The following is a 26,100-nucleotide window of genomic DNA, read 5'->3' as shown; positions in this document are numbered from 1 at the left end:
TTTGCACTGGGGTTTGCCCTCCGTAAGTGGTGAGCGATTTCTGTGGGATTTCCAAATACTATGTCTTTAGAATTTTGTTGATTTTTTTTTTTCTTTGAGACAGTTTTTATGGGGCTCTCTGAGGTTTTATGGCTTGCTCTCTCCTGCTCCTACGCAAGCAACACTGAAAATAGGATGGTTGCCCCTTCTCAAGTGAGTAAGTAGACCTCTCTGCAGCCCCAGAAGACTGTCAGAAATACAGATGAATTTTCTTCTCTTACCCTTCAGTATCAACAAAACCCCAAAAGGCAGCCAGCTAAACAGGTGGAACTGATCTGTGTTGTCCTTCACCATTTTATGACACCCTAACCTGTGTGTTTGTGGCAAAAAGTATTTTTTGTCTTTCACAGGACCCTGTCCCTCATGTGTAACGCCTGATGCTGTGTAAGATACAGGAGTGTCATTTGAAGAGTAACGGCTGTGAGGTGCAGCTGTAATCCCCAGTCCCACCTCACAGTGCCTGACCACATACTCTCTGCACACAAGGTGAGTGGTCCCAGGCCTGCAGCTTGAAACTTTCATGTCTGTATTTCCCCACAGGTGCATGTGAACTCGCACCAGTACCTAGGGAAGGTAGAGTTTTCAGAAGGTGAGGAATTAGCCTTACAGTCCTGGTCTTCTCTATGTGGAACTGCACCTGCTGGGAATTAGGAGACTCCAAACTTTAAAACAAGCAAACAAACAAAAAAAATCCTTCCTGACATAAACTGTGGTGTGGCAACATTACTGGGTACTGTTAGACTGCTGCCATGCTCCAGTGACAGCTTTTCAGTAGAAATTGAAATTATTTCCTTACAGAAAGTCAGTTAAGTGCTTTGGGATTCTTTTTGGTTAAGATTATGGAAAGAATATGAAATCCTATAAACCATGCTTCTTAGCTGACAATGCTATAGCCTTACTTTTAACATACAACAGAAGAAAATAACAAACTTTTCACTTCTAATTGGAATAAAAAGAATGTAAGAAAATGTAAAAAAACCAGTAAGAACATTTCTTACATTTCAGCTTTGTATATAACTTTTTTCCCATATGCGTTATCAATAGGTATAAATATCAGAACTTAATTAAAGGTATAATAATAATTTGAGAGGAATATCCAGACACAGTCTGTTACCTGTTTTCTGTTAGAATGATAATTAACAATGTTAATATTGAAGTGAAAACCAAGAACACTTAATCTCTTCTGCATCTGAGCTATATGAAGATTTTTTCTAGTTACAGTTGTTGATGGCCAACTATTGCTATGTAACATGTCTAGCAAGCTTCAGTATAGAGAGGCAAAGACCCTGTCCATCGTGATTTGTGTTTATTACCTTAGCTTCAGACACAGGTAAATTGCACTGGTATAAATCATATTTTATAGCTCTTTTGCTTGCATGCCATGAAATTCTGTGCCATTACAATTATATCAGAAACTGTTACTCACTTCTGAATTCCCAACATAGGTAAGTGGCATTACATTTTTCTACCTATAGACTCTAAGCTTAGACTCCATCAGTTTGTATTCCATTCTCTCCTCTATAATTTTCATACAGCTCACATCACCATATGATCTGAGAGCCTTCCAGAAATACATTACAGAATCATAGAATGGTTTGGGTTAGAAGGAACCTTAAAGATCATCTAGTTCCAACCCCCCTGCCGTGGGCAGGGATACCTTAGGTTGCTCAAAGCCTCATCCAACCTGGCCTTGAACACTGCGGCTGTCACTTTTGTCACATGTAGTTCATTTTCTCCTCTTTCCTAAAGCATTGTTCGGGTTGGATATCTTTGGTTTCTGTATTGAAATAAATAGGTGTAGGAGCCTTCCATTTGAAATGCAACACAATAAAATCTTTGGTGCTCTTTCTCCATGTTCTGGATCCAGTCTCTAGGAAAGCTGTGTACTTACATGGACAAATAGAAATAAAATTATTTTGTAAACCCCCAGTGCCAGGACTTTCGGGAAGGATTTAAGCGAGGGTTTTTTTTAATCACATTTGTAAGCAGTCAGAAAGAAGATACCATGTTGTCAGAATTTGGAAGAAAAATAATAGAAGACTGCCAACCTTTTCTGCTAAATGCCATGTTCTCTCACATGACCATATAGGGTAAAAAAAAAAAGTGTTGGTAAGCATTCTTTTCACTCCGATTCCTTTGTTTGAATTAATTTTGAAAATATATAACACCTAAGGAAATTATCATGACCTAGGCTGGTAACATTTTCCTTTGACAATAACGTGTTGCTGTGTTAATGCCAGTGCTGTACTCTTCAAAAATTTGAATTAGCAGAATGAGTTAAATTGCATTAGTGGTTTCCATTTGATGGCTGTGGCGTATTTGATCATTAATAGGAGGCCTATAGTCAGCTTTACTGTATTGTCAGATCATGGCATTTACAGCAGTTAATGGATGTTGTGTTACGAGCTGCGCTGGTTAATGCTGGAAGGAGAGGTATTGGGGCAGTCTAGGTATGGAAGCAAGAGACCTAAACAACGGTCTTAGTTGCATGGATGCATCAAAGGACTTTGTCTTAGAGATGCCATATAGACGAAGTCTAAAATTTAGATGTACCCTGAGTGCTAGGACCTACAAACAGGTTTCAGTCAGAGCTGACAGTTGACATACAAGCTTGAGTGGCAGGTAGACTGGTGATGTTATCCACAGACATGAGCAAAGAAGATAATAAGAGGCCTTTCAGGGAAGAGAAAGAACCATCTTCTAGCTCTTCTGAGCTTTAACTTCCTGCTAGTCATCCGTAGAAGAGAGCAAAAGGCTATGATTTGAGTTTGGCTAGCGGGAGTTAGCTCTGGGGAAAGGAGCAGATCTGTAAATCATCTGCAGAGAGATGTTAGTTGTATTTGTATTTCAGATGAGATAATTCAGCAATAACGTGGGAGAATAAAAGGAGAAGACCAAGGATACAGCTCTGTGAGAGTCTGTCAAAGAACACTTGGAAGGAAGGCTTAAATAGGTAAAAGGAAAAGATTTTAAGTGAAGCATGGTTGATTGTGTCAGGTCAGAGAGGATGAGGTTTAAATACTTTTTTTTTTTTGAGCTCTGCTGAACCTTTGAAGGGCTTTGGTTAATCCATAGTGGAAACAGAGAAGTTTGGACACTATACATGTCTATGAAGTGAGTCCAGAAGTGAGAGAGAGAGAGAGAGAGAGAGAGAGAGCAGTTAGAGAGGAAAGTGGAACTGAGTCAAGGCTTTTATTCATTTGGGGTTTTATACCATTTTTTATTTTTGAGGGGAAATAGAAACAAAAGGTGGGTAAACCAAGAAGACTATGTCATATTTTAGCCATATCACTTTTTTTTTTAAATAATTTTGCTTGAGGAATTTATTCCCTCTAGTGGAAAGTAGATGGCTTCTGGGCTTTTCTCCTTTTGCTTACTAATTTCACAGACCAGAAAGGTGGGAAGAACAAGCATTATTCTCTCAAACGTCTCCTGTTCAGCTAAAGATGTAGCTTTAACATGCAGCTGAGCCAGTCTAATGACTTGTGGCCACTGAAAGGTGGCTTTCTTTTTCGTGGCTATGTGTTCTGTCTCTTTTTTTGTGCTGATGCTGCTACTCATTGGACCTGCTTGTCTGCGGTTTTACTGAGTTCATTTGGCTCATGGAAGTGTCCCAATGAGTGCCAAAATCGGCACAGGCTAGTCAGGAGTGCCCAGCTGGGCGTGGGATTTTGGGAGATGGGGAATGTCACCTTCTCAGCAGCCATGAACTGTGAGGCCAACTTAGTGTGCCTTCTGGAACTGAACCACTAGGGTAAGTTAAGCAGCTCTTCAAGAAACGGAATTGTGAAATTCTTCTCTATACCTACATAAGCAATGAAAGAGTTGGCAATTAATGAAGAAATATGTTGATGATGATGAATGTTAATACAACTCATCCTCATGGGATCAATCTGGCAGCTCACACCTCTGAGAGCAGTTTTTTCAGATTCTTTGCAAAACCTGCAAACTCTGGCAGATCCTACAGTGAGTTACCACTGATTCATCTGTTGGCTTAGGATGTAGTTTCACTGAGATCTGGCTCTATGGTGAGCTCGTTCAAGGAGTTAAACTAGAATAAAACTCTATTTTTTGCTGTGCTAGCTTTCTGCTCGCTTAATTCCTTGAATCAAACTGACACCAGTGTTTGCAGAAGTGAGGCAGTAGAATCAGGGTAATCCTGGGCAGTCTACCTAGACTTTAGTAAAGCATTTGACACCGTTTCCCACAGCATTCTCCTGCAGAAACTGGCTGCTCATGGCTTGGATGGGTGCACTCTTTGCTGGGTAAAAAAACTGGCTGGATGGCCGGGCCCAAAGGGTGGTGGTGAATGGAGTTAAATCCAGTTGGCGGCCGGTCACGAGTGGTGTTCCCCAGGGCTCAGTACTGGGGCCAGTTCTGTTTAATATCTTTATCAATGGTCTTGGACGAGGGGATCGAGTGCACCCTCAGTAAGTTTGCAGACGACACCAAGTTGGGCGGGAGCATTGATCTGCTCGAGGGTAGGAAGGCTCTGCAGAGGGACCTGGACAGGCTGGATCGATGGGCCCAGGCCAACTGTATGAGATTCAACAAGGCCAAGTGCCGGGTCCTGCACTTCGGCCACAACAACCCCATGCAGCGCTACAGGCTTGGGGAAGAGTGGCTGGAAAGCTGCCCGGCAGAAAAGGACCTGGGGGTGTTGGTCGACAGCCGGCTGAACATGAGCCGGCAGTGTGCCCAGGCGGCCAAGAAGGCCAATGGCATCCTGGCCTGTATCAGAAATAGTGTGGCCAGCAGGAGTAGGGATGTGATTGTGCCTTTGTACTCGGCCCTGGTGAGGCCGCACCTCGACTACTGTGTTCAGTTTTGGGCCCCTCACTACAAGAAGGACGTTGAGGTGTTAGAGCGCGTCCAGAGAAGGGCAACGAGGCTGGTGAGGGGTCTGGAGAACAAGTCTTATGAGGAGCGGCTGAGGGAACGGGGGTTGTTTAGCCTGGAGAAAAGGAGGCTGAGGGGAGACCTCATCGCTCTCTACAACTACCTGAAAGGAGGTTGTAGTGGGGTGGGTGTCGATCTCTTCTCCCAAGTAACTAGCGATAGGACAAGAGGAAATGACCTCATGTTGCACCAGGGGAGGTTTAGATTGGACATTAGGAAAAATTTCTTTACTGAAAGGGTTGTCAAGCATGGGAACAGGCTGCCCAGGGAAGTGGTTGAGTCCCCATCCCTGGAGGTATTTAAAAGAAATGTAGATGTGGCACTTAAGGACATGGTTTAGTGGTGGACTTGGCAGTGTTAGGTTTATGGTTGGACTGGATGATCTTAAAGGTCTTTTCCAAACTAAATGATTCCAAGAATGCCTACAGATAGAAGGGGGAAGCAGAATTGCCTTTTCAACAGGAGCTAAACCTTCTATCCACCTTGTTGCAGCGTGAAACTCTGCCTTTAGGATGTGGCTTCACAGTTGATTGATCTCATTCTGGCTTTTTGATGAAAGAAGTGGTCCTACTGCCTCCCTGGTATCAGCCCTGTTAAAACAAACCTTGCTTAAAATGACTTGTTTGAATATGCAGTCATGGGGTTACTAGCATCGACGCGAGGAAGATAAATCACATTAGGAGTTGAAATGCAAGTTTGACTTCCTTCTGTAGCTTGGGATGGCGCCCCAAATAGAGTGTTATTAATGAGCTAGTGGGGACTACACGCAGCTCTGCTCATTTTCTGCTAACAGCAATTTAAATCTTGACTGGAGACTCTTTCCTTTGATATTCCATGATCATTGACTTTCCTTTGAACACTGAGTCGTTTACCCTGGTCTTCTCCCTGTTAAAGGATGAGCTAATGTGATTATAATTTTTTTTTTTCTGTGATCAGCAGAACAAGTGAAGCCTGATTTCCTATGGACTTGTCCTGATGCGGCACTGCTATGTGGATTCTCTTATGTATATTAAGCAGTGTCTGCACACGCTTGCCATTTTATCAGTGACAGCTTTATTAGGGTCTGTTTCATCAATTTGGCTTTGCATTTCACAAAGTTACCTTTGTACAAATTTAGATGGAATTGGGAAATGGCTTAAACATGCTTTTTTGGCAAGGAAAGGAGGGAAGAAAGGGGACACACAGGCAGAAACACCAACAGACAATGTAATTGCATAAGCCTTCCTTCCTTAGGAAATCAGGCTAAAAATGAGTCTTTTGACAGAGACCTCTGCAGAGATCTCGGATCAGGCTACAGAGACAGAAAGAAAAGTAAATCCTGCTGTTTACCATGTCAAGGCTTCGAGGTACCTGCTGCAACAGATTTCTCATAAGTAAGGCTAAGCCAGCAGTTGGTTTTTACTCACTCGGTTACTTTCTCAGCTTCAGCAATGTCCCCATCAGGCTTTGGGAACTTGTTTTTTTGCCAGAGTGCACTCATGCATCAGTTGCTTTCATTTATTTTTAATTTAACCTTTTTACTTGAATAAATGGCCATGTAGGTAGTAAGACAAGCTGTTAGAGACTTGTGGTTTACAGGACTCTGTTTATGTCAGCGATGCCATGAAAAATGAAGGCTTTAAATGAGCCAAGGATACAATCCTGTTATTGTAGAAAAGCTAGACTTGGGGGTTCCATTATATAGCATCTTCTCCGTGAGACTTTCACTGTGTAATAAATGCTGAGGTATTTTATTGTTTTTCTCTCTTTTGTAACTTTACACTAAACTCCCATTACTTTAGAAACTAAACTAAAATAAACAATTTATAAAAGGAAAAACTGCCCTATTTCAGATTTCTGGGCGGATGCCAGTTTATTACAAACAGGTCCAGCTATGAACAAATTTTGCAGATTTGTTCAGATTTGGTCGCTATTCTGAGCTCATCTTGAGCTCTGATAGAGTTCTCTTACAAATGCCTTGCCTACCCCGTAACAGGGCAGCTGGATCCTGGAGCCCAGCCACATCGGCTTCTTGGGTCTCCTTCCAGTCACCTGGGCCTTGAAATAAGGCTGTCGTGTCCCCAGATGTTAACTTTTTTCCTTGAACTAGTTTACAGCTAGATCAGTTCCCTGGTTCTCTGACCCTGTCGTTAATTACAGAAGTGCTGGTGCTGGAGCAAGGGAGCAGGGAGCGAGCAGTCAATCAGGTTGAACAGGAAACGTGGGACTACCCTTCCAAGTGGCGATCCAGGTTTATGCTAGATTACAATGACCATGTAAAACAAAGCATTATACATTGGGGGGGTGTGAAGGGAGGAGGGAGGGAGAGAAGGAGGGAGAACATGTCCATCTGACTGTGGGAACTCGGTTATAGCCAGACCCCTCCAGCTTATTCTCCTGAGCATGCATGTGATGCACTTTCCTCCTGAGTGTGAGGCATGTGATGAGCTTCAGGGTAGCGCTGGCTCCTGCTCGGTGACCTCCATTTCAACTGGTCAGCTGTGGCTGGTGCATCGGGTCATAGAGGGTGGACGGAGAAGCTGTGGCCGGGTTGCGACTGTAAGGGAGATGCAGACCTTCCCCGTAGAGGAGAACGAACCAGAGACAAGATGTTTTGAGTTACTGCAGTGTGTGAGATTGCAATGCTTTGTAACCCCCAGTGGAAAAATATAAAAATGGATAAAAATTTCTTCACTGTAGAGCAAGATCGAGGGTCTTTGCAGAAAGACTTGCTATACAGAAGCTGTAACTCTCAGTTATAAAGTATTTGTGTGGTCAAAATACAGACACAAGTCAATGGAAAACAAACTTTCCTGATGTCACCCCACCACCAGTGAGACCCGACCTGATCGCACCATCCTGGGCTTAGACCAGGTCCTTAGAACAAGCTGCTGTTTAAGCTTTAATGGCCTGGTCATCTTATTTTTGATAGGGACAGGGCCTTATTTGCTCAGAGAAGCGTTCTTCTGGAAACCAGCTGTGTTCCTTGTTTGCTCTCAATTGGTCCCTACCTCATTCCTGAGTTAAAAAAAAAAAAGGGGGGGGGGGAAAGTGAGCATTCACCTACAAACAGAAGAAATACTGCTTCTGTAGAGATTTTTCCCTGATGACAGCCATTAGCTGCTTTGTTGCACCCCTTGGACAATCCCTCTGCTAAATGCCAAGTCTCTGCCAGGGAGATCTTCCCACCCTCATGAATACAAGTGGCAAAGTTAAAATGAAATTTGATGCTGACTGTCAAATTGTCAGAGCAATTTAAAGCAGTATTTCCTGTGATTTCAGTGTCTCCTTCAAACAGATGCAACTGGCTGGGATTCTAACAGCACAAAAATTGGGAAATATTGGGAATTGTGAAGGAACTGGAAGAAATTGGGTGCTCAGATCCCTTTCAGTTGCAATGGAATTCGGGCTGGAAACTTGTTTGCTTTTTGAGTCTTGGCCTCAAGACTTGATGATGATAATCCTGAATGCAGCAGCCGGCTGTATAGTCATTGTCCGTGTGTTGTCACAGTTCTAATGTTCATACTTGTTCCCCACACACGAGCTTTGCCGTAATTATTCCTCTGTTAAACTCTTAATCCTTTCCACTTGATTTGTCCCGTTTTGTTTTCCTCCGGTTTGCCACTTCGGAGATGGCTACAATTTGCTTTTTATTTTCCCGTCCGCCTGTCGTCTTTACCTTACGTTCCCCCTGCTGCCTCTGTTCCCTGGCTCCCGCTTCACTCCCCCAGCGCTGCGGGCTCTGGCTGCCCGCAGGGGTCCCGCTCCTGCCCGAGGAGGTGGGCAGCGCGGCTGCTCCTCGCAGGCGACCCCGCTGCCTGCCCCGCGGGACTTCATTTCGCCCGTCCGCTTCACGGCACTCTCCGGGTGCGGGTGGCTTCCACAACCCGGCTACAGCTTGCTCATCAAGCCTTCCTAATTGCAAACGGCAAGCCTTTCTTTTCACTTCAAAAATCTTTCAAAAGGAGCTCGCTTTTCAATGTTTTTATTAATATTTGATACCACAGTATTGTTTTTTGAGGTGGTATCCCCCGGTTGAAGGCATGCTGATGCCTGTTCAGGGACTCGGCCGTGGTCACCGGAACCCCGCCAACTCCCGCTGCTCCCGCGCGGAGCTGCGAGCACCGGCCCGTAGTCGGGCCCACAGTGCCCGAGCCCCGGCCGGGTCCTGCCGCCCCGGGAGCGGCGAGACAACCATACAGGCGCTCCGCGAGTACGACCGGGGGCCCTAAGTGACCGAGGTGGCAGCACACGTCTTCCGCGGAGGATCCGGCCGCGGCAGCCCGGAGGCGCCCCGATGCTGCAGGCCAGGCCGGTACCGAGAGCCGCCGCGCGCCTCGCCTCAGCCGCCCGGGCAGCAGCTGCCGTACAACATGGCGGCGCCCACCACCTGCTCGCGCTGCCGGGAAAGAGGAAGCGTCCGCTACTCTAAGCCTCCCGGTGTGCGCGGCGACTACCCCGCGGGGGGTTCCTGCTGCCGGAGACAATCGTTCCGCGGAGAGGCAGGTAGCGGGCGGGCAGCTGGGCGCCCCGCCGGGGCGCCCGTGGGCCGGGCGGCGGCGCGGCAGAGGCCGGGAGGGGAGAGGTCGGTGCGCGCATCCCGGGGGCGGGCCGCGCCGGCAGGTACCCCGGCTGCGCAGACCGGTGGGCCTGCGGCCTCCCCGGCCGGGCCCTCGGCGCCTCCCGCCTGCTGGTTTCCCGCAGGCGCGGCACCCGGGCCTCTTCCCGGTAAAGCCCCGACCAAGCCTAAAACAGGCAGCGCCTTCGCCCTGGTGCTAAGGGGAGCTGCGGCCCGCTCCTACCTGACCCCATCCCGCCGGGCCTGCGGGGCGGCCCAGAGGAGCGCTCTCTGCTCTCTCCGGTGGGGCCTGCGGCGGCGGCCAGGCCCCGGCCCCGGGTCCCCGGCCTGCCTCCGCGCGGCGCCCTCGGCCCGAGGCGCGCCGCTGCCCCCGGGGCCGCCGCCGGCCGCGCGCTTCCCCACGGCGGGCGGCCTGAGCCTCCTCGGCCCGGCCGGCGTCCCCGCGCTGGGGCTGAGCAGGCGGCGGTTTGTCTCATCGGGGCTTCTCCTGTCGGGGCGGGATGGGGGGATCCGCACAAGCCGGCTGCCTGGGATCACAGGGCCGCCGTCTGCACCTGCACCCCCCGGTTCCCAAAGAGGTAGCGGACGCGGGGGGAGAGGCCATAGGTGCGGGTGGCCCTCATTGCTTTCGGTCTTCTCGCTCAGTTTAAGAAGTGAGAGTAAATTACCCGTCACTTCACAAGCGTTCAGGCAGGTGTCCGTGCCCGTGCTCTGAATGCTGTTAGCGGCTGCACAGGGCTGTAGGAGCACTGACGCCACAGCTTCTGCTTGTGTCGAAAGGCGCGTAAGGGCAGACCTTTAAAAATAACGCGGTGGGTTGGGGAGATGGGGATGCAGGGGCAGGATTGATTTCAGCTTACTGAAGGGGAGCTAAGCTTTTGTATGACGGAGGGAAAACTATGTTATAAATAGCTTCTTTAGGGCTTTTCAATGCCTGCCATTTGACCTTAGTACGGATGTGAATGTAATGGACGATGCCTATTATTTACTAATGCATGAATGGACATGCTTATTCTGCAGTAATTTTGTCTTGTCCTTGTTCAGGTTGGTCTGGTTCCAAACTGAGCTAAAAGATGTTGTTAATAGCCCTGACTTGCTTATTTTTGGAATATCAGAGTTTGTGGAAGCATCCAGCTGCACCCGTATAAATCAATGGATTCCCTTTAAGGTTTTTGGTGGTGTGATCAACAGCAGCGTTCAGTCTCCAGTTACTGCCCAATCCACCGCTGCAGCAGTCTGTCCCCTGACCCCCGGTCTATCAAAGTGGGACCCGGTCCTTTTTCTGTCAGGATCGCGAGTTGTAGCTAGAACTACACCTTGTTATGATACCAGTGGGTGTATTTTATACCTCTAAACACGTTTCATTAAGTTGTCTTTAATTTCCACCTCTCTCATTTTTCTTTGCAGGCCATGATAAAATCCTACAATGCCGTTTTGAGTAGGTGAAGTGAAGGGGGGAAAAGGGGGATAAAAAAATGCCCAAGCAAACAGCAGTGACGATTACTTTGGCGACCCTGCTGGGTGTTGCAGTGGGGGGCCTGGTTTTGTGGAAAGCAACGCAGCGTCGGAAAGGAAAAGCATGCTGTAGTAGTCAGCAAGAGGAAGCAGTTGTAAACTCGGGAGATGAGAAACTGATTAAGACAGAGGATAAGGAGGTGCTTTCCTTCTTCAGATCTCCCACCTTTTCCTGGGTAGAGAGGACCCTTGGTGCAGACATAGTGATAGTTTCAGAGCAGGAGGAGTGGGATCGTGTTGAGCCTTTGCTGAAGAAGGAGCTGGAGAAGTGGCCAGTGCTTGGAATTGATTGTGAGTGGGTGAGTGATCAAGAAGCGCCTCTCCTCTAGATTGCAAATTGCAACGGGAAATCATTGAGGGTGGAGTGATTCCTTTACTTAAATGGATACAAGACTGACTGTTGAAACTGCCTGTGTGATTATGTGTCATGACAGCAGTGAAGTAGCTGCTAATTTTGATTGTTCTCACGTTTAAGTGTGCTGACTGTCAGTTTTTAATTCACTAGTTGTATTTGTTTACTGAACTCCTGTGATAAATCGACTATGCTAAACATAGTGATAATTGTATGGCTAAATATAGCGTTATGTGTTTTACATAATATCTCTTTAAAGGTGATTTACTAGAAGTAGCTTGGGTTTATGCTATTTTAAATCCAGCTACGTACTTAAGAAACTATTTCTTAAGAATAATAAATCCAAAAAGGAGGATAATATTGATACGTAGCTATAACTCACTGGGACTACCAGAAAGCGAAGTTCCTCTTCCACTTGTACATTTGCCTGTGTGAACTCTCAAAACAGGCTTTGAGTCATTTATAAAGCCTGGCTTTGCCATTGTTTTGGCTGGAAATTTATTCATCCCACAGTCATTAGTATAAGCCACAGCTAACCAATGTGTTTGCCATAAACATTTATGTAGTGGGTAGCTTTGTGCTGGTGTGGTTTAAGAAACGTGTCTGACTTCTTCCACCAGCTCAGCTATGAGGGGGAAGGGTGAAAGGGGGAAAGTTTCTCTTGTAGGAATATGGCAAGAAGTAGCTTGGGGACAGTAATACTGTGAAACAGATCACATGATTTGCAGTAAAATTTGAGACATGTAACAATACTTGACTGTATAAACTGATAAGTATTTCCTGTCTTCAGTGGCCTCTTTTGCAATTTGTTGCAGCTTCAGTATTGCTAATAATACTGTAACCCAGGCTCTGATTTTTGTCTTTATTTCAGGTATCTGTGGAGGGAAAAGCAAATCCTGTATCCCTCCTACAGATGGCTTCTTCCAGTGGCCTCTGCGTTCTTGTTCGGTTGCCCAGGCTTGTTGCCAGTGGACAGACTATCCCAAAGACCCTGTTGGACATCATGGCAGATAGTGCTGTGTTGAAAGTTGGGGTAGGATGCTGGGAAGATGCTTGCAAGTTACTTCATGATTATGGTCTTCCAGTCAAAGGGAGCGTGGATCTCCGGTGTTTAGCCATGAGGCAGCGGTGAGTGTCTGAAGACACAGGCAGCTCTGTTTGAGGCATCATTTGAGTTGGAAATATTTTAAAAGTAATTTGCATATGCTGAATGATAACAGGCAGGTAGGTCTGGAGTTCTCAGGGTGGTTTTAGAGCATGGGCATTGACAGCTGCAGCCCAAGAACATGTCGTGCTTCTGTTCTGTGATCTTAATGGAAATGAAATCTTCATGAAGATTTCGTATGCTAATTGTGTCTGTTAGTCTTCTCATGCAATACCCATATGGACTTTTCTGAGTATCATGCTTCAGCTTGCCAGAAGCTGAAGGCACAGTGATGTAACACAGTGAGAATGATCACCATGTTAACAGATGTTTGAATACACTGTCTAGAAGTATGGGGTAAATGTGCCAGGGGCACGTAAGTGGAACTGTTGAACTACAGGATTTCTTGAAAAATGACTAAAATACACCATCTCTAATTTTCTCTTCCAATAACAATGCTTCCATTAAAAGGTTACAGTTATGATGCCATTTTCTCATCCTTCATTCTTCCTAAAATAAAATATTTTACTTGGGAATATTCTTCACATACAGTATATGTATGCTTGGGTGTGTTGTTAGTGATCTGGGGCATGAATTTGCTGACCTGATGGTGCCTTTTTGTCAGTGAAGATGGACTAGTTGTCTCTAGTGGCCAGGATTCCTCTGAGTCATTCCTGGTACTCATGCTCCTCATGAATCCCTGCGGCAGGCTGTCCATCACTCTGTGATAGACCTCTTTAGTTCAGAAGTGGGTAGTTCAGAGCCAAACACTTCAGCCTTAAATGTTACCAACTCCCAGCCTTGCCTGTTTTGCGTATTGCAGGCACTGGATAATTACTAAATCTAGAAAGGACATTTTAGGGGCGGGGAGGGAGAGGGCCTATAAAGCTGACAGGCAGCTGTGTGCTGTTTGAGTGGGAGTCATGCACCATGTGCATTGTGTTCTGGCAGGTTCAGGGTATGTGAGGCCATCCAAATTTGCATGGGTGTATAGTTTCATTTTTAATATGTTTGTTTCACTTTCTTTGTTAAACTGAAGGAAGGATCTACTTCACAACTGCCTTAGCCTTAAGTCTTTAGCTGAAAAGGTCCTGAACTGCCCGCTTGACAAGTCTCCTCATGTGCGTTGCAGCAACTGGGAGGCAGAAGAACTGACACAAGATCAGGTGCGTCTTTCACTTCAACTTAGTGTTTTGGGAGGAAAAGCAACCTTCTTAGTAGAGAAGAGATATTACAATAGGCACATCTGAGCTTTCTTCAAGTTGTGCCTCACAACCTTGTGTGTGACTGTGGTCTGAAATTAATTTCAGACTCTGTGCCCGCATTTTGCTCCTTTTCCATGAAGATAATTTTCTGTTACTCTTCCTGGATTCTTGACCCTTGTTTTCCTTTAATCCTGAAAGGTCTATAAGGCAAGATCCCTTGAAGAAGTGTTTGTGCACCCAAACCCTTACCTTTTTATTATTTTCTTTCCTGCAGTCTATAGCAGTCAGTGCGATATAAGAGAGAGACCCTGGAAACCTTGTTCACCATCTTTAGACCATTATGATTTCCGTGATTGCTCACTTTCTTTACAGTCATGCTGCAGATGTCTACAAAATCAGTGACCGGTAGAGGGAGTGACAGGATAAATAACCACACTGAATATTTGTAGACAGTGTATCAAAAGGGAGGGTTTTTTTAGTTAGGGAGGGCTTGGTGGGGCAGGAGGGTGTTTGAGGCCTGGCTGACTGGAATTTTTTTCAGTCCCTTGCGGTTCCTGGGGACATCCATGAGTATTTCAAGTCTGACTGATCCTAAAAATGTGGGGTGTGGTGATGTTATGAAAGTGTCACTCAAATGCCAGAACTTTGCATGAACTTCAAAAAGAAATAAATCCAGCTTCTAGCTTTACTGTACCAAGTGTTAAAGACTGATAATGTTTGGGAGTGTTTGCTGTTTGTCAGTATCTCGATGTCTACGCTTTCTGCAGGTTCTCTATGCTGCTAGGGATGCCCAGGTCTCAGTGGCTCTGTTCCTCCATTTGCTGGGGTTTGCCAGCCTCCCTGCTACATCTGAAGGTGAAAACTCTGTTGCTCCTTGGGAAAAAGCACTGGGTAAATGCCGGGGCTTGGTGGATATCCCATTTAGAGGAAGAAGGAGTGGCAGCACGGGAGAGGAGAGGAGTGGAGAGGGACGCTCCCCTCAGAAAACAAAGAATCGGAAGTCTTCAGTGAATGGCCAGCCCTCTGGCGGTCAACAAGTGAGAGATCCTCGGAGGCAGAAGCGAAAGCCTCTGGGTGTGGGATATTCTGCAAGGTAAGTCTATGAGCCTGTTTTACTCCGCGCACCGCAGGTGGAAAACTTTGCATGATGCCTCATGCTCTACTCATTAAACAAAGTAGATAATATGAGCTAGGAAAGGAAACACGGGACCTAACAGTCATGGGAGCCAGATCCTGTTTCTGTTTTCCCCATTTCCCTCTAGTGGTATTGAAAGTGGGGGCAGCACTTGGATCTGTACTAGGTCACGAGCAGGTTGAGGGGTTGTCTTCAGCTTTTGCCCTTCCTTCTCCTGTGGAGGCATTAGCTGGAGAGCAGAGTCCCAGCAGGAGGCGGTTGGCTGTCCGGGTGGCATTTACTGCCCAAACAGCTGTGCCCTGTCTTCTCCAGGGAAAAGGTGGCAACTGCATAGAGCTTGTCCTGTGAGCAGGATTTGCCTCATGGACTGCTGTTTGTACTGTGCTCCCCCAGGTCACTGTGGCCACAGAGATGTCAGGGTACGGAGCAGAGCTGAAAGCTAAGGTTAGGAGGGGTGAGAGAGGTTACGTGGGGTGTCAGAGGGCACAGGAAGGAACAGTCTGTGGCAGCATCAAAGCACTGCATTTCTGTGTTGGCCAGGGAGAGAGAGGAGGGAATGGTACTACTTTGGCCTTGCAGGGGCAGCTGTTGCTGGATTCAGGATCCCTGTACCACAGGTGATTTTTGTGGAGCAAATCCTAAATTCTTACGGCCTTTTGCTAATGAAAGTTCAGTTGTTTTTAAATTAAAACAAGCTGGAGAAGTCTCTTTAAGCTCAGTGCAATGGAAGACGTGGAGAGCTAGTGTGTTTGGTTTTGTTCGGGTACAATCTAATAAAATTAATCACATGGATGTAGGAACTAAAATTGTCTGTAATTACCATTTGGAAAGAAAACCGGTCATTTTAGTATTTGTTTTCTTCTTTTCAAGTTCATTGGATTGGCAATGAAGACATTCTAATGCAGTCAATAATATTGATTTCATTAGCAGTCATTAACAGTATTGTGTTGTACACAGCAAGTCCCTTCAGATTTTTTTTTTTTTCAGTTGGAGCCTGTGTAATACAAAACAGAAGGACTGCACCTCATGGGAGGATTAAAATTTAAACAAAATTGCATTCCAAGCGAAACTGAGATCTCCCCATGTTTGTTTGTTTATTTATTTATTTATTGTTTTTAACCGTGCTTGACTTCATGAGAGATCTGTAGACTCACTGTTTTTCACAGTATCTCCAGCAGTCTGGCTCTGGTCTGTAATAAGACTGGATGTGATTTCAAAAGTCCTTTTCCACTCTTTCTTTCTTTAAGCCTGTTTAGTTTTAATGTTTATTCATTTAGAGTTGGGAAGGGCTCAAATTATCATGGTGATTGAGCTGAACTGCTGATGCTCAGTGGAAGGAGACCTCCTGTATCATTATTGTTTTATTGGGTTTTTTCCCCCGTGGACCTCAGAAAAAAATCCTTTTGTCAGATTACATAGCCTGTGAATCAACCTTTTTAGCTGGTACAGCTCTGCTGAGTACTTATTTATATGATCTTGCTGGAAAGAAGGGAAACTTTTCCACAGTGTATTGTCACATGTCTGTATCCCTGGCCAGTTCCTCCCAGGTGCTCCCCGAGCCCAGCCTGCTCTGCTCTTCAGTTTTGTTTGAAGGAGGTTGGCAGAGTAAAGAAATATTTTCTTCAAAACAGAGCCCTTCCACACACTGCCACAAACTACCAGAGACCGCTCAAGCAGGACTTTTCGCCACTGACTAAGGTTAGGTGCCTGTGTTTCAGAGGGCCTCAGCTCAGCTTCATTGTTCCCATGGACTCAAGTGTTTGGGTTCCCAGTGCTCCAAGAGCTTTTTTGTAGTATTTCTCTTGGATGAATGAAGTAATTGCTCTTCACGCTAAGTTTTAGAAAAGTTGTCTTAATAAAACATTAAAATACAGGCTTAGGCAGCTGATCCTTGAAGTTGCCTTGCCTGTAAGTTGACACTCTCTTTTAGCCTACTCTTAGCTCATCGTCCTTCTTGACTTCAATTCTCTTTTGTTTTCTAATGTAATTTTTTTTTTGAAAATGCTGTCATCATTGATGGCATCTCTTGAAAACTGGGATTCAGAGTTACAATTCTATTGGCAGCAGGAGAGCAAAGATACCTTACAGTCAGTTGGTGAACCCCAGGTAGGTTTTGAGATGTTCTGCTTCCCTTAGCAGCAGCCCATGCAGTGCTCAGCAGCCTTAAGTGTGTGTTTAGGGGCACTCCTGTGATTTGGAGGAGGCTGCATGAATTGCAGTGTGGAACGCACAGCTATAGAGAGCTCTGTTTTTTTGGCATGCTATTATAGTTGCTGTAATGCTGCCCGTGTTTCACAGGAAATCTCCACTGTATGACAACTGCTTCCTGCATGCACCAGATGGGCAGCCCCTGTGCACTTGTGATCGCAAGAAGGCTCAGTGGTATCTGGACAAGGGGATTGGAGGTGAGCATACCAATTCTCCTGTTGGTATTTGAAATACAGCGCTTTTTAATTTTTTTTGCCTTATTTCTTAGATAACTGGCCATGAATTTTTTGTATCCTTCCTTATTGGAAGTACTGTTGGGGATTCACTAGGATGACTCCTATGTTTTAGCATTGTTATTTTAGCTTTCAAATACAAATTTGTCTTGAATATTCTCTATTTGCCTTTACCCTTTCAGAGCTAGTTAGCACAGACCCATTTGTTGTGAAGCTGCGGTTTGAGCCTTCAGGACGTCCTGAGTCTCAAGTTGATTATTATCTGACAGTCAAAGAAAACCTGTGTGTTGTATGTGGCAAGCGAGAGTCCTATATCCGGTGAGTTTAGTGGGATAGGAGAAAAATGCATCTTTTAAAACAGGACTGAGGTCTATGTCTAGTTTGCAATCCAGAAGCTTGGTTAGCGGCCTGAAACATCATGCTTGTTCACACCCTGGATGGGCTATCACTGTTTGAATGCTCTGTAGTCGTATGTGTCTGGGTAAGTTTGATACTGAGCAGGCCAACCTTCCCTCTTCTTCCAGAGGCAGGAGGTAGCAGTCCTTGGAGAGAACAAAGTGTATGGAACATGTATGTGCTGCAATTTGAATGATGGGGCAGCAGTATGCCAAGACACACTGTTCTGATGACATCCCCTTCTGAAAATAGCTGTACTATTCCTTCCACTACTTAGTCCTTATATTTTTGAAAGGTTTAGGTGAGCCTGAAGCCTGTGAGGTCACAAAGGGTGAGACTTTTGTCTTTGCAGCTGCTGCTGTTCGGGTGAGAGGTATGCTTCTCATAGTGCGTTGCTTTTTTTTTTTTTACAGTATGAATCACTTTTTTTTTTTTTTTTTTAATTGAAAGCAATGATTTTTGGAAGGGGGAAAAAAAGAGAAATGCAGAAAACCTGTGGAGAGAAGTACAAATCGAAAGAAGTTGCAGAACCTATTGCTGCACTGAGGGTCCTGACGCTGGTGATCTTTGTTTTCCTGGACTTTTAGTATTAGTTGACCCTTTGTGGGCCAGGAAGAGGAGGAACTGGGGAGTAGCAGCTCCAGGCAAATGTAATGAGCTGGCTGATTTGCCTTCCCTAGGAAGAACATTGTTCCTCACGAATACCGAAGACACTTCCCCATCCAGATGAAGGACCACAACTCCCATGACGTGCTCCTACTCTGCACATCCTGCCATGCCATCTCCAATTACTACGACAACCATCTCAAGCAGCAGCTGGCTGAGGAGTTTGGTGCCCCCATTGGCTCTGAGGAAGGCGTGCGTCTGCTGGAGGACCCTCTGCGCAGGCTAGTGCGCTCGGGGGCCCGAGCCCTGCTGAATGCAGACAGCCTGCCTGACCCCCGAAGGGCAGAACTTCTGCAAAGCATCAAGGACTTCTTTAACACAGAGGCAGTCACCCCAGAGATGCTCCAGGAAGCAGCTGGTCTGGAAACCAGGTATAACAAGCCCGTCAGTAGATGTAACATTTTAGTCATTTATGTTGGCACATAAGTTCAACAAAAAGTTGTCTACACACAGAGCCTTGGGTAAATATTACTGCAGCAAAATAAAAGAAAATCCAACAGGATTTGCAGGGCTGAGGATCACACATGCTGACTTCCCCCCTCACCAGCTTTTTAATGAAAATAAGACAAAACCCGTTGCTGGTCTCCTTGGGATATTGATGTATCTTCCCTAAAATAACAGTGTCAAGGAGTGTCTGAATTTGAGACTACTAGGAGTTGATCTGCACAGGAAAATCAAGCCTCTAAAAGCATAACTTTATCGTTTGTATAAGTCTGCAGAGTCTGGATTTATAGTACTTTGATACATTTAACTAGAAGGCAAGGATAGGAAGAAGATAATTGTCTGGGCTGTAGCCTAAGGCTCTAAGCAGACAAGCACACTCTGCATTTCTTACTGTGTTTTTGTTTACCCTCTTCTCCCCTCAACCCAGCAGTGGTCTGTGAACTGCAGCTCTTGTTTCTTCCCCTCTTTCCCCTTCTCTTCCATCAATCTCCTGTTCTTGCTCTCCACCTTCCCCTCTACTATTTTATGCTTCTTTTGAAGGACAGATCAGGGAGGGAGACTAAAAGACAATCATATCAGAAGTCTCCTATCTTCCTCTTTCTCAAAGCCTCCCCAAATACCTTTTCTGAACTAGTATCTGGTCTCTGTTTGCACGAAGTCAGTATTTTCTCCTTGTTATGCTCACTGTTGTTTGTAATGTGCCGATGTTAGAACCTATCCAGGCAGGGAATTCAATGGCAGGATCAGGGCTCTGGAGTGTCCTATGGTTCTTGCCTTGAGAAATTTGCAGTCTGTCTCCTGAGGAGCTTGTAATGGACCTTGAAAGCTTTGTTTAGTATTGCTATAAAAGAAGAACACTTTCTCAGTTCAAAGAAACCAGCTTCCTGGTGTAGCTGTGTTCCAGAAAGCAGTCTGGCATTGAAGCAAAGCTTAAAACTCTCCCTCCTGGTTAGCTTACCATGTGTCTGTAATTAAAGTCTGCAGCTGAAAGTATCTTCAGTGTCTTGCTGTTCATTGTAGACAGGTCTAGAGTCTGACAGTGGGCTTGTGTGAAAATAAACTCTGCTTGTGTCCTGGCAGGATCTGCAATGAGAGCTACATGCCACATGGACTGAAGGTGGTGCAGTGTTTTGCTAAAGGAGGCCTGTGCTCGCTTATGCAGTTGGAGAGACGCTGGCGGCAGCATTTCTTGGACAGCATGCAGCCCAAGCACCTCCCAGAGCAATGGTCAGTGGACCATAACCACATGAAGCTGATTCGAAAGTATGGGGAGAATCTTCAGATCGAGCTGTCGTGAGACTAGCTTCCTGGACTCTAGATAGTGTCTAATGGACATACATAACTGAAGGTGGAAGGACTGTTTTTATTTCTGTGTCTCCACTAACATCTGGGCCTGGGTTTGCAAACAGGCAGCAGTGGATCTGCCAGATTCGGCATTTTATAGAGTTAAATCCATTGACTTGAATTTTCAAGTGGTTTGGAATTTTTCATCCTAGTCTGTCACTGACTAGTTCAGTGCAAGAGTGATATGCTAAGGGAACTTGTCTTCTCAAAGTTACTATGGAGTCATTTTCTACCCCCTAGGATGGCTGATGCCTCCAGAACATCTTTCTTAACACAGAGCACAATATATGAACACTTCCAGGTTTTCCAACAGATACATCTGCCCCCTTGGCTGCACCTTGGGAGTCTCCTGATAAAAGTCTTTGCTTTCAGTGCAGTTGTACTCATATGAGTTCTTCTCAGAGAATACTCCCTGCAAGAGAGATTTTCCTTGTTTGAAACTGGCAAAGAAACCTTACCTTTTTTTGCAGATTCTGAGCTGTATCAGCATTGCATATAGGTCTCAGTGAGTTTGCTGGTGGCAGGTGCCTGATGAGAAGCAACATTGACTCTGGCAGTATGGAAGCAACCATGTCAAGTCTTTTCTTAAACAGGTTCCAGCAACACACAGTCTATAAAAAAAATGTTACTTCCTACTTCCACTTGTTTATTATGAATAGCTCTTGCTGGGTACCTTTTCATATCAGACTGAAATGGGGTCAGGTGTCTTAAAAGGGATGAGAGGAAACAAATTTTATTTAAAGACCAGCATCTTTTAAGAGGTCAGACCACGTGTGGCAGAAAACTGGAAAATCTGGTGTTCTGTTCCTGGATTTGACGTGTGTGATGGTGAGCAGGTCATACTCTCTCCATGCCTGTTTCCCTGTCTCTAAAATGGGACTAATAATACTTACCTATCTCACAAGGGTGTTGTGAGGCTTAATTAATTCATGTTTTTGTAAAATACTTTGAAAATATAAGCTAGTGTGTGCTAATTATTACTGTTGTTTTTTAAAATGTGCTGCTGACTTTCTTAAATATTCATGTTTTTTGCCTGATGCTAGACCTTAGTTAAATATAACTTTTTAAAAATACATACCCCTTTCTGTGAAATCGCTTTCAATGATTTTGATTGCGTGAGACGAGTGTACTTCTGAATGATGAAGCTGTGCTCAACTTTTATAGGTCTCTGTAAAGAAGTTTCAGTAAAACCCTGAAATCATACTTCACACTACTGCGTATAGCACAGTTGACCCATATTTTATTATAACGTTTGGGCAGAATCGTGGACCTGCTGTGATCGAGGCTGAAAATCTCCCTTATCAGATAATTCAAGAGATTTCACAGGCCAGGGGTGAAAAACCTGTTTGTAGGAGAGACTGACTGAGATAAGTAGGAGCCATGGAGAAATGGTACATTAATGCCATCCCAGAGGAACTGCAGTAGCAGCCTGAGCACAAGGAATCAAAGATTCATGATAAATACTACTTATCACAGAGCTGCAAATGAGACCATTTTCATTATAAGGGCAATTTTATTCCTTTCCTGTACCACTGACAGGTCTTAACAAAAACTGCTGTAGCCAAATGTGTTCTGCCTCTGTGCTCATTCACACAGCTGATTGTAATCTCAGCAAGAACCTCCTGTCTACAGCAGCAGCTTGGATATAACTATTTCTCTCCAAAGCATTTTGAGCATGTGTTCAGATAGTGCTATCTCCTATCTTTAGTGCCATCTGATCAGGGTGGAGAGAGCTCCTTGCATGGCTCAGAAACTCCTTTTCAACAATCAGGAGTAGAAGGTGTCCATCTCACTTCATTCTGCTTTGGTTTTCTCCCTTTGTTCTGATGCAGGAACTCCTGATAAAGCTGTCCTTGTTTAATGGAACCGATGGGCTGACCACAGGGCTGCTGTCTTTTCTGTTTCTTGAGACAAGAAAATGATGTTGAGACAAGAATTGGACTACAGGTCCTCTAAATTTAAGGAGTCGGTGGTATCATTGAAGAGTTTTGTGGTTTTTTTTTTTCCAAATCACTTGTTCAGAAATAGAAATTTGCAAGGAAAACTTCCTTCATAAATATTTTCTTAACTAAGATTCTTTGTTGTTTGTAAGATATCCTTAACTTGCATCATTTTAAGTCAACCTGAAAGAGGAGGGGAAGCAGTATATTTACTGTGCAGAAATAGATTATTTTTATATGATTATGATTTTAAATTTTCTGCCAGTCTATAGATAAAACTTTCATGTATGTCTTCATCGCTAATTGTTACATTCAGTAAAAATTTGCTCTCTTACCACACTTAGCACTATTGAAGATCTTTTTTCCTTTTTCGCATGCCTGCTTTTTCTCTTCTTTCCCCATGTCTCACCCTGTCCTTGTGAGTCCATCATTCCTTACAGTAACACCTGGACCTCACCCTCTGAGTTTCCCTTTCCAGTGCCTTCCCTGATCTGCCTGTCAGAGATCAGCTGTGGAAGAGCCCATGCTGGCAACAATACTGTACTTCTAAGCAATGCGATAGCAAGTTTGCTCAGGTGTACTTGAATTGTTGTTCTGAGGCTCTCGGTCAATTCAGGTGCTGTCCTTGGCCTGGTCATGTTGGTCAGTCATCATGGCTACAAATCTACCTATTTTTAAACAAAAACTTAGATTTTGCTCAACCTGAGCATTCATCTAGGTTGCCCCAAGTATCTTACCTATACTAGGACCCTCCTGCTCTAAACCATGCACATCCATTTTGTCTGCAGAGGGTGAGAATTGCCATGCCTCTCTGTGTGGGCTGGCTTTCACAATGTGGGATTTTTCTTTCCGTCGCTTGTCACTTCACGTTTCTAAGTTTGCCCAAGGTATGCTGCCAGAGATGGGGGGGAGAAATTTTCCCTTTTACCTGGCACTTGACGCCACCTGCCTCAAACTGGTTCTTGCAGGTTAGTGGGGAGCACGCCCCAGCTGCTGAGGTCCCCAAACCTGTCTTGGTTTATGAATTCCCAGCAGAACTTGTCTCCATCCTTTTTGTTTCAGGTGTTTTGCCCATGTGAAACAGATGTGCTTTTCTAAGAATATGACTGGGTACGTGTTTCCAGCGACACTCCTCTGGAGCGGGAGTACCAACAGCCCCTGTGGTAGGTTAGCTTGCCTTCCCCCACGGGCTACAAACCGATTTCTGTCTTCCCAAACACTACACTTTGCCTTTTTCGTGGCTTTGCAGTAACTTAGACATTATTGCAAGGTGCAGGAATTACCAGCCGAGCAGCATTTTTGATAGTCTGGCAGTTGGAGGTGCAGTAAGTGCTGCATTTCTGAGCAGACCATACATGACATGTTAATTATGCTGCTGACAGACTTGGCATTTGGAGTGCCTTGGTTTCCCTCCTTTGACAGTCTTTAAAGGTCCCAGCTGTCACATCCATGACTGACAGGACTGAAGACAACATATCCCCGTGGGCTTCTTGCATTTTTTCTGTTTGGTATTCACTAATGACAGGGAATGGGAAGCTATCTTCCTGTTGCATTTCTATTGCTCTGGCTCCCTAGGGAGTATCTGAACTCCGCACTATCTGTAACATGCTTTTGGTAGTTTTTTTTCAGTGAAGTCAACATGGTTAGCCTTGAGAAGTACCTCATTGCCCTGGCCCTGTGCCTAAATGCCTTTGAGGAACTGGGCCTTTTGCACATGCAGAGGGAGCCTCTGTAATAAGGAGTCACCAGGAGCCCTTGCCAGCGTGCAGTGTTCTCTACTGATTTAAAGGCACCTCCAGCCTGAACCAGTAGGTCAGTTCCCATCACTGCTCCTTGATCTCCTCCCTCCTTCAGGCCTCCGCAATAGTCCAGACCTATACTGGCTTCTTCATTCCCACAGTCTGACATAAACTGTCATCCCCTTGATGTTCTTTGGGAATAAGGGCCATTTTAAAGCCCTTTCTCTCATTTCTACATAGTGCTGTGTTATTGGCATAAGGGCTTTTCCCCACCCTCAGGGGTACGTTGTTCTGGAGAAAGGAAGAGGCAGTTTGAGGTAAGTGCAAAGACGACGTATCCAGCTTTCTCTGTGAGTTATTAAGGGAGCCACAGTGTGCCCTCTTGTATTAGCACCACATCAAGGGAGTTCTGTTAAAAGCTTTTACAGGTAGAGAGGGTAATGCAAGAGAGCCAAGATGGTTAAGCTTAGTACGGCAAAAAAAAAGCCAAATAAACATGCATGGAACATAATTTCCCATGTTCAAAACAGATTCCTCTATCGCTGTGAATTCCATCATGAACAGCAGACAACTGTGTCACGGATTGTCTGCACCAAGGTTAGTGCTGCATCCTCTCTTCCCACTTAACTATCACAGTGCTTGTTTCTGTCTTGAATTAGCCAGTGTGATACTACCTGGGGTCTCAGTGGTGTTGGTTGCCAGGACACAGAGCAAAACCATCTTTCTTTTATTATTTTTCTTTGCAAGCTATTGGATAAGTTCAGTTTCTGAGATGGGGGATTAAAGAGAACTGAAAAAAAAGAGGATGGGGGCTTTTATTGTAAAATAGAGATGTCATCTTCAGATAACAAGAAACCGTTTCCTTGTACAGGAAAAACTCCAGCTTCAGCTATAGATGATATAAAACATGGCTTCTGTCTCTCTTTGCTTAAAAAAGATTGGAAAGATTGTGCAGTGGTTAAGGAGCAAAAAAGAGAAGACATTTATATATCAGCACAAATGTGACAAGTCTGGGAAAAAGGTACTAGGCAGCTGTCAGAAATGCAGGCTGAAGAGAAAAACTGCCTGTCCAAGCCCCCTCCACAAAAAACTGCTGCTCTAAGAAGCTGTTTCGCGTTGTAGTGTGCTCTGTGGGGATCTGACGTGTATCTGTTGCACATTGATTAACAGCAAGTCCTTTCCAATTGATTGTCCTTTGAAAAATGCCAAACAGTACTTTGCATCAGCTGAGATCTGCCAATTGCTCTCCCCTTTTCCTCTGTGCCCTGACTCTGTCCAGGACTTTTAGCCGTAAATAAAAGCAGAGAGACTGACTGCTGGTGGCAAGTTGTGAAAATCAGAGCGGGGCCTCCTTTCAATGCACTGTGAATAAAAAATCGTTATCCCTCCTTGTCTAGCAAGGGCTATGGAGACCCCAAGTCTGAGCTATAAGTCTGTATATAGTTTTATGTCAGATTTTTGCTATTGGGATAATGCTTTCCGTATGTTTTAAAAGCGTTACACCCTCTTCTTTCCCCCTCTGCTTCTCCTGTGATATATGGGTAGCAATACTAGATGTTCAGCTGCACATCTCAAAGCGCTGTGCTGATGTCTGAAAGACCAGCTCCATTTTACAGGTATTTTCCCCTCATTAGAAAAAAAAGTCAGTCCAAGCTGTAAGATTAGAACTTAAGAAATCCTTACAGAGCCCTGGAAAATATCAGACTAGACTGTCTGTCTCTTGACAAATTGGTTACAGGGGAGAAAACTGCCTTTAAGTGCATGTTCTGTGCACGACAGCCATAGGTGACAACCGCGAGATGGTGCTGAGTATTAGACCCTCAAGAATACCCAAGTGTCTTTTTTTTCCTCTGCCTTGTAAATGGGCATTAGGACTCTTAATGCTGCTGCGCTCTGGCCCCATTAGCTCCATGCCTCCAGTTCTGCTCCACTGCTTTCAAGGTTTCCAGTGTGTCGTGAAATACTGGAGGGTGCTCTTGCTACCGGCAGTGTGGAAGCCTTCCTGCAACTTTGGACAAAGAAACCAGGAGGTGGGGTAAGTACAGGTAGGTAGATATAAGAGCTAAAAAAGTGCATTATCTTTATTTCACTCAATTGGAATAATCACCAGTTAAAACCAGGAGGACTTCCTGCTAGCCATCATCCTTCAGTTGGATGTGTTTCACCGCCAGCTGTGGCTAGTCAGTGGGTTCATAGCAAAAGCTTATTTCTCATGACGGGCTGCAGTAGGGGACAAGGAAGAGAAATTGCCGTAGCTAGCAGGTTTGCACTTGGGTAATAACT

At 45.1% G+C, this 26,100-nt stretch overlaps 1 protein-coding gene across 8 annotated transcripts; it reads left to right on the top strand.

The window, feature by feature from the left end:
* The first annotated feature begins 13 nt into the window (after nucleotides 1-13).
* EXD2 (exonuclease 3'-5' domain containing 2) lies at nucleotides 14-22,210 on the top strand. 8 transcript variants are annotated; one of them, XM_076344811.1, is made up of 10 exons: nucleotides 14-29; nucleotides 390-525; nucleotides 10,904-11,310; nucleotides 12,235-12,491; nucleotides 13,547-13,673; nucleotides 14,480-14,805; nucleotides 17,146-17,252; nucleotides 17,471-17,606; nucleotides 18,365-18,721; nucleotides 19,875-22,210. In XM_076344811.1, the coding sequence occupies exons 3-10, from the start codon at nucleotides 10,972-10,974 to the stop codon at nucleotides 20,089-20,091; spliced, it is 1,866 nt and encodes a 621-aa protein (XP_076200926.1). In that variant the 5' UTR covers nucleotides 14-29; nucleotides 390-525; nucleotides 10,904-10,971; the 3' UTR covers nucleotides 20,092-22,210. The 8 variants fall into 8 exon arrangements, with proteins under 8 accessions (XP_076200926.1, XP_076200933.1, XP_076200924.1 ...); XM_076344818.1 differs by lacking the exon at nucleotides 14-29 and having other exon boundaries at nucleotides 478-525; nucleotides 11,169-11,310; XM_076344809.1 differs by lacking the exons at nucleotides 14-29; nucleotides 390-525 and adding an exon at nucleotides 9,328-9,419.
* The last annotated feature ends 3,890 nt before the right edge of the window (nucleotides 22,211-26,100 follow it).

Source organism: Aptenodytes patagonicus, chromosome 7 (assembly GCF_965638725.1).
Source record: "Aptenodytes patagonicus chromosome 7, bAptPat1.pri.cur, whole genome shotgun sequence".
Classification (NCBI taxonomy): domain Eukaryota; kingdom Metazoa; phylum Chordata; class Aves; order Sphenisciformes; family Spheniscidae; genus Aptenodytes; species Aptenodytes patagonicus.
This window is presented reverse-complemented; position numbering and strand designations above follow the sequence as displayed.

Bases quoted from the DNA above. Each gene is read 5' to 3' on its own strand.
- EXD2 (XM_076344811.1), top strand. From the start codon at position 10,972: ATGCCCAAGCAAACAGCAGTGACGATTACTTTGGCGACCCTGCTGGGT. The intron at 11,311-12,234 runs GTGAGTGATCAA...TCTTTATTTCAG, and splicing joins TTGGAATTGATTGTGAGTGG to GTATCTGTGGAGGGAAAAGC. The intron at 18,722-19,874 runs GTATAACAAGCC...GTGTCCTGGCAG, and splicing joins GCAGCTGGTCTGGAAACCAG to GATCTGCAATGAGAGCTACA.